This window comes from Telopea speciosissima, chromosome 9, assembly GCF_018873765.1.
Source record: "Telopea speciosissima isolate NSW1024214 ecotype Mountain lineage chromosome 9, Tspe_v1, whole genome shotgun sequence".
Classification (NCBI taxonomy): Eukaryota; Viridiplantae; Streptophyta; class Magnoliopsida; order Proteales; family Proteaceae; genus Telopea; species Telopea speciosissima.
Genome location: NC_057924.1, coordinates 3,443,198 through 3,461,418, shown reverse-complemented (window position 1 = coordinate 3,461,418; position 18,221 = coordinate 3,443,198). Strand labels below are relative to the sequence as shown.

Here is an 18,221-nt window from a genome sequence, read left to right as displayed (position 1 = left end):
GTAAAAACCGAAAGAATATTTGAATGAGCTTATTCATAGGGAACAGGTTAAAGTCAAAAGTTGGAGTGAGAGGTTCGAGTGAAAGAGATTTCCTTGTTAAAACTCTGTAGAGGGGGACCCAATACTCTTTCCTTCGTCCTCCCCCCTCTCATATGAATTCCTATGTATGGTGAATTCTAACCTATTTTTGAGTTCTGAAATATCGTAATTTGCTGGTTTGACGAACTGGGTCACTTTGCTGAGAGGATTATTATCTGGGTTTGTTCATCTTACATACTCCTCCTGAGGTTCTCTTTACTTCTCTTGGCTTATCAACGGAAGCTATATAGTGAAATTTCGGCTTCGAAACTGTTCTGTTTTGGGAAGTTCTCATAGTTTTGGAGTTGGGTTTTGGTTAATTGGGGTATCCAGTGGATTTTCAGTTTGTGTGTCTTTGGTGCTGTAGAGAGGAAAGTGTGCTCGAGGGCTTGCTTCTGCAAAACCTGAAATTGGGAAAAGTTCCCTGCTTTGTCTTCGAGTGCTAGTGATTGTGATTCCGATTCCAAATGAAGGAAATTTTTGAATTGAGCAATATTATAAGTATATTCTTCACATGGTGGGAGGTATTTTGAGTCCTAGTGATTCTTTAGCTCAAAATTTTAATCTGTTCCTCAACATCAGCCTACAAAGCCTGATTCCGAATTGGTTATTCACCGACATTATTCTCGTCCAGGATACTTAAACTGTTGTTTACTGAAGTTAATGAAAGAACATAGGAAGAGCAGCCGAGTAGCATAACTTCCGAAGGGAGATTTTATTAGAAGGGAAGGGGAAGAAATGGCTAAAGCCCCAAAGCCTCGTATGGCTGCTACACTTAAGCATAAAGCCTAAACAAAACTCAGGAAGACAAATCAAAGAAAATAGTAAAAACCAAAAGTAAGTGGTAATGTACGTGTTGCGTTGTCTCTCTCTCTCTCTCTCTCTCTCTATCTCTGTGTGCAGGTGGGTGGCCTTCTCGTGTTGTAGCTTTCCGGTCTGGGTCTGGCGCTCATTGACGTCGGCCAGTGGAGGTGCAGCCATCGGAGTTGCAGGAAAGGGGTGGGTATTTTAGGTTGAAGATGAAGGAAGGATAGTATTGTAAATTTAATTCTAATGTTTTAGTATAAGGGCAAAATAGTCCTTTCACATTAATAACTAACAGCAGATTAACATCGTTACTGTAGAGGGGGTGATTTGAGTTTTTTCAAAACCAAGGGGTGATCTGAGTTTCAATTGAAAACAGGGGGTGATATATCATTTATCCCTAATTTTTTTTAACTGACTGACATCACTTAAAAGCATAAAACTAATGGTAGAACTAATTTGTCATATTGGGGTCTAAATGAAGGGGTGATTTGAGTTTTTTCAAAAACCAAGGGGTAATCTGAGTTTCGTTTGAAATCAAGGGGTGATGTGTAATTTACTCTTTTTTTTTTTTCCAGATGAAACTGTAATCACACAAACCACACACCAATCCCAAAATGTTACTTATAGACCATGGAATGACAGATAGACAACACAACACACACCATACCACATGCACACACACACACAATGTGGGACTAAACCCACGCATTCAATGCAGCTTTTTTTTATGAAGGTGTAATCACACAAACCACACACTTGTCAAAATGCTACTTACTTTGCCAAGAAAGGTTCTCTTCGATTCCAACCTCCCTCCATCTCTCTCCTATATTTCGATTTCCGGATCATCTACTCATGTCGGGGTGAATTATTATCCTCTCCAATTCCCTATAGTTCGGCAATGCGGTAGTGCTTGTGTGAATATCCAACATGTGGCAGTTTGGACATTCAATGGTTTGAGTTGATCATAGTCAACAAGCTCGAACTGTTGGATGTTTGAGCTGCCACATGTCGGACATCCACACTAGTACAGTCGCACTGCCAAGCTATAGGGAATTGGAGAGAATAATTTTCCTATGGGGTGGTGAGAACTGGATTTTTATCCTCTCAAGTTCCCAATCTGCAATTTCCCTGGCAGTACCACCCTAGACGAGTGACCCGTGGATTAGCATTATCCTACGATCTTCACCCATTTTAACATTTGAAATGATCCCTTGCCCTTCCCTTCCCACCCTTTCCTTGAGGAGGAGGGATGGGGTCATGTAGGTGACTCCCTTGCTGAGGCGGGGCAGGGGAAGGGAGGGAGAGGAAGGGGGGTTTGCAACAGGAGAGGGAGGGGCCGGAGGAGCCTAGTTAGGGAAGACTGAAACACGGTTTAAATCCCCTGTTTTTAAATTGATTCCAAGGTAACTCCTTAGTAACTCAAGTGATCAAGCTTTTCATTCAACTCATCTTTATCCAAAAAAAAAAAAAAAAGGGAATGGAAGCTAGCCGAAGGAGAAGGGCAGGAGGAGGGGTGGGGTCACGTAGATGGATATTTATCCTCTCAATTACACTGTCCGTATTTGAAGTCACGAGGTGGGGTCCACATGGGGTCCACCTCCCTCTATTAGATGTACTTGACGTCAAGTACGAACAGTGTAATTGAGAGGATAAAAATTCCACGTTGTAGGCGACTCCCTTGCTATTTCGGGACGACATGCCTTCAAGATTTATAAGCAGCTAGAAGATGAATTTGGCTTGAATTAGTTATGCTTTAATGCGCAATAATCATGGAGTCTAGACTCTTCTGGCAAGGCAAATAAAGAAAAGGGTTTTTTACAATTACCATCCCAAAACTTTGATATCTATTATTACCCCCTAAAACTTTCAAACAACTATTACCCTCCCCTGTTGTATACTAATAACTAATTGGCCCCCACCGTTACATTTTCGTAACAGAGAGGGTTAGTCGTGACAGTGTACCGTTGTCATGGATTTTCTAAGACCAAAATGCCCTTTGGGGTGGTAATTGTAAAAAAAAAAACCCCACCCCATCACCGTCCCTTCTCCTTCTTTTTCTTCCTCCTCTGCGACCCCAAGCCTTGTTTTCTCCACTTGAGGTCCTAACTCAAAACCATGACAGCAAGAATCATTGTACCGATGTTGAATATAGTAAAAATCGAGAGAAGAGATCACTCGAAACGAAACCTCTTCATAACGATAACTCCTAAGCAGAAGAAAGGGGAAAAAAATTGAAATGTAAGAGGAAGGCCATCGCTACTTCCAGGAAATTTACAGACACATGAAGAATCAAACTCCAGATGAAGTAAACAAATTTAAAATAAGAGAATCTCAAAATACGAGGGAAAGAGTAAACCAGATCTCTCAAGTAAAGCAGTGAAGTCAGTAAAAGTGTCAACTTACAAGAGATTCCGAGCCGCCATTGGAGCATATTCTGAGCTTCAAAACCACAAAGAGCGAAATCCCTAAACACCCGTAGAGAAAAGAGAGCTTCCATTATGGAGTATCATTGTACTCCAAACCTTGTTTTAACTATCATGTTGAATACAGTAAAAATCCTTGAAATCCTTAAGCACATTGCAAAATCTCGAGTTCCTCAATTACCCCATCCCACTCGTTCAATTCCCAGACGAGCTCATCGCTAGTCTCCGCTCCTTCACTTGCGTCAACAGTCTTGTAAGTTAACCGATGCGTGGCTCAGCCGTCTAAGGAATCTCACCAATCTAACGATCTCCCAAGTGATAGTTAAAACCCGCAGACCGTCGATCATTCTAGGGAACATGAAGAAGCTCAGGTCAGTAACCATCTCCAAAACCGATGCATTTGTTTCTCTTCTAGCCACTCCATATATCCTGTATAACCTCTATCTTCCTGAAACTAAGGACACACCAGAAGCCCCTGCCATGGCTACAAAGAAGTTGGAGCAGATGGATCCTGTCACAAGAAATGAATGGGTGATGGTTGGTGCAATGATTCTTGTTGTCATGGTTTGGAGTTAGGACCTCAAGTGGAGAAAACAAGGTTTGGGGTTGCAGAGGAAGAAGAAGGAGGAGAAGGGACGGTGATGGGGTGGGGTTTTTTTTTTACAATTACCACCCCAAAAGGGCATTTTGGTCCCAGAAAATCCGTGACAACGGCACACTGTCACGACTAACCCTCACCGTTACAGAAATGTAACGGTGGGAGCCAGTTAGTTATTAGTATACAACAGGGGAGAGTAATAGTTGTTTGAAAGTTTTTAGGAGGGTAATAATAGATATCAAAGTTTTTGGGGTGGTAATTATAAAAAACCCTAAAGAAAATATGCCCAAGGATTTCGATTCTTTGGCAATATGCTGGTCAACAATGATCTCATGCTGCGGCGGGGCAGGGGCAGACCCGAAGAAGAGGGAGAGGGGGAGAGGAGGAGGGGGAGGTGGGGAGGGAAGAGAGAAAGAGAGAGACAGAGAACAGCGAGGGGGGTATTGCAACAGGAGGGGGAGGGAGGGAGAGGAAGGGGGTGGGGGGGGGGGGTGGGGAGCCTAGTTAGGGAAGAATGAAACTTGGTTTAAATCCTTTAGTTTTTTTTTAAAGGATTCCAAGTTAATTACTTAGTAACTCAACTGATCAAGCTTTCATTCAGCTCATCGATTTACCACATCTGAGCTGAAAGAAATCATATAGAATATTTCAATGTAAGACATTCCAAGTTATTGGAACTATTATGAATGATATGAGAATTAAATTTCAACATCACACCAACAAGACTACAGATAGTGTATGGTCCTGGGAGTTTTTTTGCTTCTTCCGTGAACAGTGAACACTAAATGGGTGAAATGAGAGGCCCCACCTAATGGGTGGATTGCTCTCAATACAGATGGTTCGAAGAGATCAAACAGGATTGGATATAGACAAGAGGCCTATTTTCGATTTGGCAGGAGGTGCTAAACTATCAAATTAATTAAAACTTGAAGGTATAAGAAGGGGTCTAATAGAGACAGCCGAAAGGAGAGGTTGGGGGGGGGGGGGGGGGGGGGGGGGCTACAGAAAGTCGAGATCTACCCGGATTCTAAGACTGTAATTCATTACATTAGGAGGAAATCAAGAGCTCCATGGGAAACTTGATGGCACCTAGATCAAATTGAGCATTTATTTTAGGATATACATTTCTGTTTTATGGCCAAATGTCCTCTATGCCAGGAGTACAGCCAGACACATGGGGGTAGGCGAAATGACCACCCCGGTCCCCTTAATGACCAAAATGACTGCCCCATATGTCTGAGCGCAGCCTGCGCTCCCAGCCAGAGAACAATCGCCCCTGTTTTATTTATAGAGAAACAAGAAAAACAGCAGAAATTTTATCAATGCTGCTGTCTAATGTTAGAGAGCAGTTTTTTGACATCAGTGATTTAATTGAATAACTCACCAAGTGTGTTGCAAGAGATTCTTCATGATCTCCATTTCTGAGAATACAATCCTATGTATCTCTCCTAACTCTTTTTAATATTAATAGTATACTCTCCCCTTTCTCTCAAAAAATGAATGCTGAAATTTTTTTTAGAACATACCATCTTGTTAAAATCCGGAACCTCAGCCTAGTTGCAAGTAAAGGGAAGAGAAGGAAACCAAAAAAGGGTAATGAAACCTTGTGTAATTATATGATTGCATAGCTACCTCAAATTATTACTAAATATGATGATCAAAATTTTTGTTTTTTTAAACATAGTAAAATTTAATCAGATTTGAAATATTTTGAAATTAGTTACACAATCACCCAACTAGCCCATCCCCTGTGTACTGTAAATCTCACCTTTGGCATGGCATGATGGGGATCCTGATTATTGTATGTCTATCTTGCAGGCCTAAGGAACCACGAGCATGTTCTTTCATTGCCAACTATAAGTGTGCATCAATGACTTGCAGAATTACATTTTTCCATCACCTCAGTACCAGTAACATGATTCTCTCCGTTATTTATGGCCTAACAAGGAAAAAAAGCCAATTGATGGATATATTTTGTGACCTGTTTTCAGTACATAATGCTTAAAGGTTACTATTCTGACCACATGAAGGACATGGCAATGTCGTCCCTCAGACAAGGAAATCGTGTTAGCAGAAAATAAAAATAGCTTGCAAGCACATATTACAATGGCAAAGAACACAAAAATAAGACAAACTGGAGAATACCGTGCTTATGATCCACCAGAATAAAGTATAGCCTATGGACAACCCTTCCGCAGAGTGACTCAGGGTTCCTGCCTGGCAGAAAACACGGCAATACCCAACTAGGTGACAACACGGCAATACCCAACTAGGTGACTCCACCTATAATGTGGAGTCATATGCTACCAAAGCAAAAGCAGCAGGGTTAAGCCCATCAGAAATGCTCAAGTGTCGCGCAGTTATCATTTCTCTCTCAACACAACATAGTTGTTGGGCCCATTCGTCTTCTGTATCTTAGAAATTCGCCTCAGGATTTCTGCAAAAGCTGTCTTGTCCTGCAAAAATGAATGAGTTTAAATAGATAAAAAGGTTAGAACACAAAGAACTTTGGAATAATCGTGATGGACAAAATACCAATTCAAATTGAATGAATTAAAAATGATGTTAATGCATTTGTCGGATTATAAAATTTTCCAAATTTTCATCCATTAAAATAGAAGTGTTTTCATTGTATCCAGGGTAGTTGAACCTCAAACATTGAAAGCATGAAGTTTATCTCTGTCAAGGTTTTTTCTTTTTTAAATAATCTTTCTTTTTCTCCTAGTGCAAGAAGAATGACACAAACAAACTTGCCAAATATGTGAAGCATGATATGAATTACGAGAATACATTTAATTTTTCTTGTATTCTTACAGTGCACATATTCATAATATCAACTTTTCTCTGCCAAGGACATACACTAATTTCATTCCAAGCTTGCCATACCCTTAGTTACGAAGAAGGCTGAAAAGGGTTACTTAGATAAATGCCTCAGGGTCCTCAGGTCATGGGCTCACAACCAAAGATATGGACCTCAGCTTTATTGTTAGCTCGGGCTTCAGCAGCCTTGAGCCACAATGTGGGCACATTTCCTGGGTATTTACTAAAGATCTTACAGGCTTTTTGGCTCATGACCATCACTCCTGTTCATCCATATAAAACATCCCATCCATTGGAGAAAATATTGAAAAGTTCCCTGAATTAATATACCACTGACACTCTGATAGTATGCTACTATGATTCATGCGTATATTCATCATATTTGAAGGTCCTCACATTTTCAGATTGACATCGTAAAAAAAAAGTAATTCAATCTTTATACCAGTCTGACATTGGGAATAAAATGATAAGGCATCAAACTGACAACAAACTGATAAAAAACAAGGAGTTTAATGACAAATAACACTCCTCCAACAGGAACAACAATTTGGAAAATCAGCCTTATAAGTCAAGGTACAAATTTTGATAACAAGCCATAAGAAATGGATAGCGGAAGACTGATCCCAATGTTGAAAGAAAGGACAAAATAGTAGATCACACTGCATCAGATGGAGAAACTCAAATCACATCACCAGTTGAACTGCAATCGAAATCTCAAAAAACTTTCCAACAAAACTCAGTGTGGGAGTTTGATGTTAAAATATTTATTCGCATGGAATGAATCAATAATGCAGATAATAACGTCTTTCCAATAAGTCTTCCATTGGGGCGAAGATATTTACAACTATGGCAATGTTGAATCTGCTCCACAGGTATAATATTCATGTAGAAAAGAAACCCCAGATGAATATCAAGACAGAAAGGCAATGGCATACCTCCTTAGATTTTAGTCTTGCTTTAAAGTTAGCAACAAGATCCTGTGTAGTAACTGGTGCCATTTGCAGCAATACAGCCCTGATTTCATCCTCAGTAACAGGGCCAGTCGATGGTGTTGGTCCAACCTTAGAAGATGATGCTGAACCTTTAGGAAGTGCACTACTCTTGGGAGTGGACAGCGGCTCATCCTTAACAGATGGTTTTGATTCCTGAGCCAAAAGAAGAATATCTACAGTCAGGAGAGTAATGGCAAGCACTATAGGGAAGATCATCTGGGTAAAGATAACAAAGTGGGTTCATCCCTGAACATTTTGAGTCTAGCCATCCCAAAGGAAGTGTGACTTACATTATCAAATCTCCCTTTCTTAGCAGGTGCTCCATTAGCAACCTTTGCATCATCCCCACCTGATTTCCTTTTTGACTTTGATGACTTTGATGCAGAAGGGGTTCCTCGTGCAGAACCTGATGTTCCTGTTTTTGAGGGGCTGATCTCAGCTGGTTCCTCTTTCGGTGCATCCTTCTGTTTTGGAGCCAGTACAGGGGAAAGGCCAATGTCATCTTCCATCTGTGCAAGGAAAAATAAAGATTACCATTGAGAATCCTGGCAGTGAGAATGAATTTTCAGAGATTTGGGAAAATGGAGTGTTTATAAGCCTCCCTGAGATAAGGACTAAGTGCAGTGACTCCTAAAAATTTTTCTCCCCCTGATAGGTGATTTTTTACGTAGTAGAGCTGAAAAACAATTAACAGAGGATATTCCAGGGTGCCACCACACTGCTATTTACATACGCCTCATGGAAGCAGACACACAGCTCTCACATTATGCTCAGAAAGCATCCATGAAGATGTTCTAGTATTACATCATAGGCTTGACAAATATCATGTGAACTTACATCATCATCATCGTCATCATCTTCACCTTCTGATTCATTCATCCCATTGGTTCGCCCAAGCAGCTTCTGTAGCTCCTTTCCTGATTTGCTCAGACCTCCCTCCTCTTCACTAGCTTCATCCTCATCCTCTTCATCCTGTAAACATGCGTCAAGAAAATAAACTATTGCATAAATTCCATTCTTGCAAATGTCAGCAAATCCTCTAATAATGAGAATTTCAAGAATCACTCTGCAATATGAAAAGATTGAAGATTAGTAGCATCAATAACAAGACAGATATGAGATCACTACACAGAAAACAGCAAATTTTTAAGGAAAAAGTAATCCTTCACTACTCTCAATACAAAAAAGAGCTAGAGTACCCCAATTACACATCATAACTTAAACAAGAAGGGGGGGGGGGGGACTGTGCTGAATGAGAGACCCTGTCAGGACTGCTAAGATTCTTTTACTATGTTGAAAGGGGGAGGGGTCTATTATGCAGTAGCTTTCTTGGCAACCTCCAAGCAGCATAGTATATCATATATCCATAGCAATTTTGGGAGACTAGTATTCTTGGAAACACAAGCATACCAGCAGACCATGAGGACTAGTGGCACCATATATTTTACTCCAAACCAGAAACTATTTTTCATCTTTTTTGATAGATTATATAAGAATGATTAACAGGGCAGATCTTATAATGAGCATTTACTCTGAAAGTCTCATTTCCAGAGAGATATATATCTTGGCTCCAGGCTTCCCTGATCTTAGTCCTTTTGTTGTACTACTAGAACTATTTCCTTCTTTTTTTTTTCTCTTTTTTTTTTTTTTTTGGGGGGGGTGGGATTAAGTTTGTTATCCATCCCAAAAAGAAGAATGCAGTATTTGGGCACTAGCAGCAGGGCTAAGAGAAGAAGAACCACTTGTGGTTTCCAGAATTTCAGAATTCCTAATTCTCTAGGAATCTTAGTTTCACCGGGATCCTATTTCTACTCTACCATGGAGTTCTTAAGTAGAGTTTCTATTTTCAGTTTCTTTTCCTATTTTGATTATGTTTATGCGTCCTAGTTCAGGATGGATTAGGAATCTATAAGTCCAGTCCTATTATGAGTTGATTTTCTTTCATTATGTCAAGTCCTAATTGGTTTCGGACTCCAAACACAGCTGGAGGTTCTTGGGTTAGTTTAGGAGTTGTTTTAAGTCTTTTATTGGTCAATTAAGTAGCCAGTTTGATTAATAGTTAGTTTAGGCTATTTCTAGTCATGCTATGAGTCATATATGGAGAGTTTATAGATACTTAGTAACCAGCCATTAAGGCATACGGCTTTTATTATGAATGAAGGGTGGCTTTGCTGCTCAATACTATGTGAGACTCAGATAAATGAACTTGAGAAGATAAAAATCCGAAGTTAGGTGGGTTAGTGGGATGCTGATCAAGGCTTGGGTACAATTCTCAAGTCATATTGCTATGTGCACAGATAATCTAACGAGAAAATAAGGGGGAAAAAAAAAGAGAAATAATAGAAAGAGAGAGAGAGAGAGAGAAAATAGGGATTTGCTTTACGAACGAAGCAAGGGCGTCTGGTTTGTTGGGAGGTAGCCGACCTCTTCTCAAGATAATATCAAGAGATAATTTAGGATTCAACACCATCAAAGTCTACTTCCATTCATTTTCTTGTGACCCTTAAATACACGTACAAATAGTTAAGGACCTAACCACTACTCCTATAATTTCTCTACTTATCCACTAATTAATTACATCTCTTATAAGCTATAACTACTCACACCACTCTCTCATAACTATTACCCCAATACAACTCCCTTACAAATTAAAATATTCAAATATAAATTCAAATTAATTAACATGTAGCATCCGTTCCCTCTTAGAAGTGTTGTCCCTGTCCTCAAGGTCAAACGGCCTAGATCATATGCGAAAGTTATCTCTTCTCCTTGGAATTATTCTCGAAAAAACACATGTGCACTAGGATGGCGGAAATACATGAACTCACCCTCACCTTCCATGCCAATAATGTTGACAATCCACCAAGTCTTGAAATCCCAAAAACAACATTTGTAGGAGCTTCAATAAGGGCCTTCTTAAATGCCGGTGCTACAAGTGAGCCACCACTTCACGCATCTGTAGGAAGAGATTCTGGTTCATCATTAATGCCATTGGAATGGGGAAGTTCAAGCTTGTCCAATTTGGTAAGCACTGGAATGGAATGTCCGGCCCAAGTAGACTCATTTGACTGTTGAAACCGGCTACTAACTACTCAAGGCGAGCGAGCATCGCCCATAGTTTATCCTGTCCGATGACAAGGGATGCCACCTTTGCCTCCAACCTACTAATTCTTTGCTCCTCCGCCATGTCTGACTCTAATACCAAGTTGTTATATGCACGGATAATCTAAAGAGAAAATACGAAGGAAAAAAAAAAAAAAAGAGAAATTATAGGAAGAGAGAGAGAGAGAGAGAGAGATAAAATAGGGATTTGCTTTACGGACGAAGCAAGGGCATCTGGCTTATTGGGAGGTAGCCAACCTCTTCTCAACATCAAGAGATAATTTAGGATTCAACACCATCAAAGTCTACTTCCATTTATTCTCTTGTGATCCTTAAATACACGTACAAATAGTTAAGGAACCAACCATTACTCCTATAATTTCTCTACTTATCCACTAATTAACTACATCTCTTATAACTAATAAACTACTCACACCACTCTCTCATAACTACTCACCTCAACTTACCGTAATACAACTCCCTTGCACATTAAAACTAGTGTGTTCTTCAGTTATACTGTCTACATGAAGAATATTTCCTGAAAAATAGTTTTCATGGAGTTATTTGTCTGCGAGAATCAAACTCCATCAAGTTATTGTTTTTCTATCAAGGTGGTACACTGTTTCATGGGTTTGATTGGCTAAATCGATTCTCCCTGGTATTTTCAATCTGGTCAACAACTTTATTTGAATTATTTGGACATCATTAGTCTCTCAGATAGTTTTTGGTATTAAAGTGCTTCAAAGTAAGAAAATAATTAGTCTGTAACATAGAAAATATGTATTAAACCTTTTGTCTGAGACTGCTATGCTTGCTTCTAAACCAGTTAATACTCCTATGGATCCACACCAGAAGTTTGGGACAAATGATAGTGGGAAATTGATGACAAGCACTGGTACCGGAGATTAGTAGGGAAAATTATTTACCTTATTGCTACTAGACCTGACATATCTTTTGTTCTTTGGGAGTAATTAGTCATTTATGGAGTCACCTAAGAAGACATAATGGGAGGCAGCATAGCGAATCGTAAGGTATCTCAAGGGTGCTCCATGAAAGGGACTCATTTACCAACCTCATCAGCATATCGATTTGGCTGTATATTTTGATGCAGACTGGACTGGTGATGATGGTGATAGAAAATCTACTATAGGTTACTGCATGTTCATTGTTGGTAATATTGTCACATGGAGAAGCAAGAAGCAAACGATTGTGGCTAGATCTAGTATTTAGGCCGAGTATAGGGTTGTGGCTCATACTGCAGCCGAGTTGATGCGGGTGAAATCTTTGCTTAAAGAATTGAGGTTTCCGATTACTAAACCAACGAAGATGTTCTGTGATAATCAAGTTGCTTACTATATTGCCAAGAACCCGGTGTTTCATGAAAGGACCAAACACATTGATGTTGATTGTCAATTTGTGAGGAATGTAGTAATGAAGAAGTTGATTGATTCTCCTTCTGTTTCTTCTGCAAATCAATTGTGTGATATGTTTACCAAGCCTTAGTTTAGTCCTGCCTTCTGGAAGGGTTGTTCCAAACTGGGTATGGGTGATTTATATGCTCCAGCTTGAGGGGGAGTGTTAAGATATGAATATGTATGTGATACAACAAGGGTATTATTTTCAGACCCTGTGGTAATCAGTTTTAGTTTAAGTTGTTTCTAGTTGATATTGTTGAGGTTAATTAGTCTTCTAGTACAGAAATGACTGAAAATTCTTCTAGTCCTTGTGGTATTGTAATTGGTTACCTATATATACAATGAGGAGAGGACTGCCGCAGGTTATGGACTGTTACTCTACCTTGCGGCAGTCTTTTCTCTCCCTTCTTCCTCTCTTCTTCTTCTACATTGTTAGTTCTGGTTATTTGTTTCTGGTATTGTTTCAATACTGTTCGAATACTTCCCCTTCCTAAGTTCTCTCCTTGTATCAATTAGAGGGGGGAAAAATTCAACCAGTTACCTGTTTGATTTCTGGAGGAGCAGGAACTTCAGGAGCCAAATCTTCCCTTTCCTCAGGATCGTTACCCACAGCCTCATCATCATCAGTGAATATTTCTTCATGTTCCCAATCATCACCTGGGAAGGTTAACATGAAAACGAGAAACAAGCTATCAAGTATTGCCCTGAAAATTTATATCCGAGCAAATATCTTTCTTCATATAATTCCAAAGTAAATATGAAAATGTGAGTCAAACAATTTTCAAAAATCTGAACGGCAGGTTTCAAGAGACAGTAGAACAATAAATCTATGGAAAAAAAAAAAACTTCTAACTTGTAAGCCATGATTGAGATGGAAAATGCTAGTCAAACAATTTAGCAAAAAACTAAAATTCCCCATGGCAGCATAGAAGATGCCAGCTTTCTAAACTGGGGAAGTCTAGACAATTTCATACCCTAGACCTGGTTATAGAACCCAACTTCATCTACTAACCGCTGATCCACTACCCATCAAAAGAGAAATGTTGAACGCAAAACTATACCCAACTAAGACACAAGAAGATATACAAACACAGGCATAGAGACCCAATAGTGTTCTACCAAGTACCAACCTTATGAATTTAACTTTTCCAAATTATGTTAATCTCAATTAGGGCTAGTTTAGACATTCCATAACATGGGAAGGGAGAAAATTTAGATAGATCCTTCTCGTTTCCATTCCACTAGGGAGTTTATCCTACATTGGTAACATTTTTATGCACTCTGACCATAATACCGTTGCATAACAAAAGGAATCTAGGAAGGACAAGCTCAAAGTTAAATTTAACATATTTCTAATCCATGATTTATAACATCTTCCTACACCAAGGAAAACGTCATTCTTTGCAAGTGCCGAAATCTGCTGATACAACCCCCCCCCCCCCCCACACCCTCGTTAGCCACATGGACATGTACGACAATCACTCTGGGTTCTAGACCATTCATCAAACAAGGACCTGAGAAGTGAGAATAACTGGTGAGTGCAGTGGTTTCATCATGAAAGTTCAAAAAAAAGAATTTCGTCAAGATATTCTACGACCAGAATATTAACAACAACTCAACCTTATCCCAACTAAATGGGGTCGGCTTTTCAACCACCAGAAAAATTTTCTTTGAATTGCTATACCAAATGCAAGAACATAACACAATTATGAACATGTATAATGGGCTTCAACTTATTTCATTATTCACATATCTTCTCTTATTGACCTCTTATTCAGCTCCTCTTAAAAGCTTATTTTTTTGTCACTTGCTCCCCTGACCCCTATGCTATTGCTGGGTCGTGGAAAGAAAGAAGCCAGACAGTTTCTTTGACAAAAGAAGTATGTTCATGTTGTGCCATTATATCAGGCAGCTCCTGCCTGAGGATGCATCTGTTTCAAAATATTTTAAAAGTGCCAACCTTAGGGATTATGGAGTAGATTGGTGGTCTTTGCTACACTAATGAAAGTGGATGACCACATATGTGTAATTCAATTTCTTGTATGGCTCACTTTTTGTATTGGGATGTATATGATTTTAGATGCATCAAATACAGAACTTTTTTTGCAGCTGCCGATAAAAAAGGATATATTAAGAAGAATTAGGCAAAATGTCTCCTCACATCAGTCCAGTACCAGTCTATCAATGTATCCAAGGTTTTACGAGAGAGAACAATGATTATGGAAATTAGTCACAAAAGCAAGCAGGAATAATTTCACAACTACAAACTATTATATTGGTGCAATTTACCACACATCAAGATTTGTTTCGGTACTGAAGAAAAAACATATAAAGAAAATTAGTGTAGCTGGGATGAGACTAGAAACAATAAGACAAGGAATAAACATATTAGAGGTTATCTGGAAGTAGCTACAATACATTACAAGTTGAGAGAGCCATTTGAATTAGCATGGACATGTGCAATAAAGACATCTGAATGCACCATAAGGAGAGAGTGAAATGATTCAGATTGGAGTAGATATAAAGTAAGTGAATAACCCTATATGACTTTGGGAGAAGAACAGATAAAAGACATGCTGGGATTAGAGTTGACAAAATAGTGAACAATGACCAACAGGATTTCATTACACAAAATGCATTTAGAGAAAATAAATATGCACAAACTTACCATTATGGGACCGAACATGTTCTAGCCTAACCCTTTTTCATTTTTATTCACCCCACCCACGAATCTAAGACAGTAAGCAGAACCATTTCTTTGCTTTGCTTTTTTTTTTTATGAATTTAAGACAATAGGCTTAACTGATTTATTAAGAAGTATCAGACCCAAAAAAAAAAGGGGGGCAAGTCTTACCCTTCTCAATATCATCATCATCCAAATCAAGATCACCTCCTCTAGGACCTTCTTCATCATCATCACCACCTTTTTTGCTTAGTCCAAGTCTATTTTTCCTAGCCTCCTCTTCTTCCTCATCCTCCTCTCCCTTGTCCGAGACATTTCCTTCATCCTCCTCACCAGATGCTTTCCTACGCCCCCGTCCAGTAGCCCCACCACCTTCCTTGTCATCAGATTTTTCCCCTTCACCAAAGGCAGCAGGTCCATTGTTTGCTGCTTTCATCATCCACCTTTGGTATCCATCTGCAGTTTTCCTCCTATTTTTCATCTTCTCTTCAGCTTCTTCCAAGGTAAGTTGTTTGTATTGAGCAACTTTGTTAAAGTTGTACCTAAGGATCAAATATCAAATAGCCATTACTACTGTAGCTGAGCATTATCACATTAAGATTAAAATTGGATCATTAAATCATCGACGATATGTTAGAATTCAGAGAATAGAATTCCACAAAGACATGAGCATAAATTCAATCTGCATCGGAGACCCAATCTTTCCCAGACAAAGACTGTGGAAAGACAATAACACACTATAATGTTCACTCAATCATAAAATGGAAATGCAGAGTGGTTATGCATACCAAGAACCAGCAGGAATAGCAACGAACTCCTTTCCTTGCAACATGAGCAGATAATATGTTGCAGATTGTGCACCCTCAAGCTGACCATGATACTGAAATTGGCCAGTCTCATCCTCCAAAAGCCAAGGTTTATTCTTGTACTTCTCCTGTGCGATGCATAACAAATGTTGAAACCAAAGAGTGATACAGGAAATAGATAGATGTAATATCAGCTGGTAAGACATGAGCCATCATGGCTTCTTTACGCTAGTTAGCATAGAATATTGTAAGAAACTAAGAAAAGCCAAACACAATCACATCTGGCAAGCTATACAGAATAGTGGCTGGCTCTACATTAGAGTTGAATAAACAAATTTAATGCTGGAAAAAAATGTACTATTGCATCCTCCCACGTATCAAATGATAACATCGTGTACTTTATGAGCAACCCGAGAAAATGTTCCATGGAGCTGCAAAGTTCTAAAATTTCATATTGCCTACCATGTGTTTTCAGACACAAAGGATGAAAATGTTCATCCAACCGTGGGAAATGCCAGCAGAACCGTAAATGTTTGTTATGTCCAAAAGTCTGTTCAACACAATCATTAGCAACTAATGCAAATAAATACCCGCAAAGCATCTGTAACTTGGCGTCCTTGAAGTCCTTCTTTTTGGAAAGACCATTTCTCGGCATTTTTCTTCTTTGAAAAATTGGGAACCCCAGAGACAAATCTACCTATGAAGTAATTTTTATCACTTGCAGAACTAGCTCGAACATTATACTCCTGCATAAGAAATGACACAGCTTTGAGCTTAAAAAAAATCCAAATGGTGAAATAGTTGATTTATAAAGACGGAAGGATTGGAGTAATTAATTAGAATAATTTAACAGACCCAAATCTAAAAATTTCATGTAGGCAAACAAGAACATGTGTGTGTCAAATTGGGGCATTACTGATTCTAAGTGATTTTGATTTAGGATTTTTTGGAGCTGCAGGATTATAATTATTTCTCTGGTCTCTTTTGCTCTTTGCTCTTTATCAGAGGGATTACTCATTTTTTCAGTTCGTATAGATCAAGTATCCTTCAACTCACTTCTAATAAATATTTGTTTCCAATCAGAAAAAGAATATACATAGTTAACTTCCAACCTACTCTGACTTTGGGCATGGATTTTTAAACCCAGAAAAAATGAGAAACTTGAACGGTATAAAATTGAAATTTGGTGGACTATGTGGCACAACGGTGCCAAACCAAATGAACCAATTAATAATCACTTCGACTATTAGGAATGGGAAGTTTTATAATTGAATTGACAGACAATAATTTTTTGGAAACATTCTTAAAGAAAAGGAATGGCTAAAGTTTAGTATATAGAATTTTTTATATATAATAGATCAAGTGGCAGCAGGAAACAAATTAAGGATAAAACCGACGAACATATATCAGTTTCGTGGCGGGGAATTCCTGACTCACATAATTTGCCTAGTTCTAGTTTGAAAAAACTTAAGTTGGGAAGGAGGAATGTTACATCAAAGCAGAGTGAGGAAAGACAAGGTGAGGGGGGAAGGAGAAATTTAGGTTAGCTGTCCCAAAGTACAACAAAAATTGGAAAACCGAGGAGATAACAGGTACAAAACCCAAAAAGGAGCAAATTAATTCAAGTAAACACACTTACATTGAACGAGACAAAAAGAGAATAGATAGGGGGAGCAATGACAACATACCCGAATTAATCGTGTCACTGTTACGCCACAATCGACACATTTCCCACGATTCTCCGCCATTGTTTTTCCACAGGCCAAGCAGAGAGTCATGTGCTTACAATTACTCCCATAAAGATCAGTCGTTGAACCACAACCGCTGCATGACGGCTTCAAAAGAAGATCAAACGACATCTCTATTCCAGTAGAAAACCCTAGAAATCAAGAATGAAGATAAAACCAAAATATGAATTAGGAGAGTCGATGAATTCAAACTAGAGCCTGGAACTGAAAGAGTTATGGCTCAGAATAAATTGCCGAATTCAACAAACGCAATGAATGTACGTAAAACCATTCAACAAAATAAAAGGTACCTTAGTAACAAGAAGAAGAAAAAAACCCTAACCCAGCATATCACGGTCTGAAGCAGAAGAGTAGGTTTCGATTTCAATAATTTTTGAGCGAGTCTTCGTTCAAGATTTGTGTGAGAGAGAGCGGTTTTTAAGACTTAGCGTTGAATTGAATGCAAGGGAAGATGCTGTTGCTAATGGTGGCTCCCATTGCTACCGTTTCTCTACTTTGTGACCGGCATCGCATCTGGTGATCTCTGGATGGAGTCTTTGAATGGAATGCCGGAATTCTGTTAATTCGGGACTGAAAGTACTTCGCGCCCTTAACACGTAGGCAGCTTCCTTAAAAGGTCCTACCACGTGGCACGAGAGAGAGAGAGAGAGAGGGGACAACGGATATGTAGAATTGGGTCAAACAGATCGAACCCGGGTGAACAAACCCAAACTGGTTGCCTATCGAATCGGCTTCCTGAGATTTTATGA

General features: G+C 39.1%; 1 protein-coding gene across 2 annotated transcripts; it reads right to left on the bottom strand.

The window, feature by feature from the left end:
• Window positions 1–6,155: 6,155 nt before the first annotated feature.
• LOC122640598 (transcription initiation factor IIF subunit alpha-like) lies at window positions 6,156–17,826 on the bottom strand. Of its 2 annotated transcripts, XM_043833820.1 has the most exons (10): window positions 17,763–17,826; window positions 17,413–17,603; window positions 16,315–16,470; window positions 15,707–15,852; window positions 15,090–15,460; window positions 12,777–12,892; window positions 8,556–8,690; window positions 8,009–8,227; window positions 7,662–7,871; window positions 6,156–6,362 (listed from the first exon to the last, which is right to left on the bottom strand). In XM_043833820.1, exons 2-10 carry the CDS (start codon window positions 17,581–17,583, stop codon window positions 6,270–6,272), a joined length of 1,617 nt encoding a protein of 538 aa, XP_043689755.1. In that variant the 5' UTR covers window positions 17,584–17,603; window positions 17,763–17,826; the 3' UTR covers window positions 6,156–6,269. The 2 variants fall into 2 exon arrangements, with proteins under 2 accessions (XP_043689755.1, XP_043689754.1); XM_043833819.1 differs by lacking the exon at window positions 17,763–17,826 and having other exon boundaries at window positions 7,662–7,877; window positions 17,413–17,654.
• Window positions 17,827–18,221: the final 395 nt, after the last annotated feature.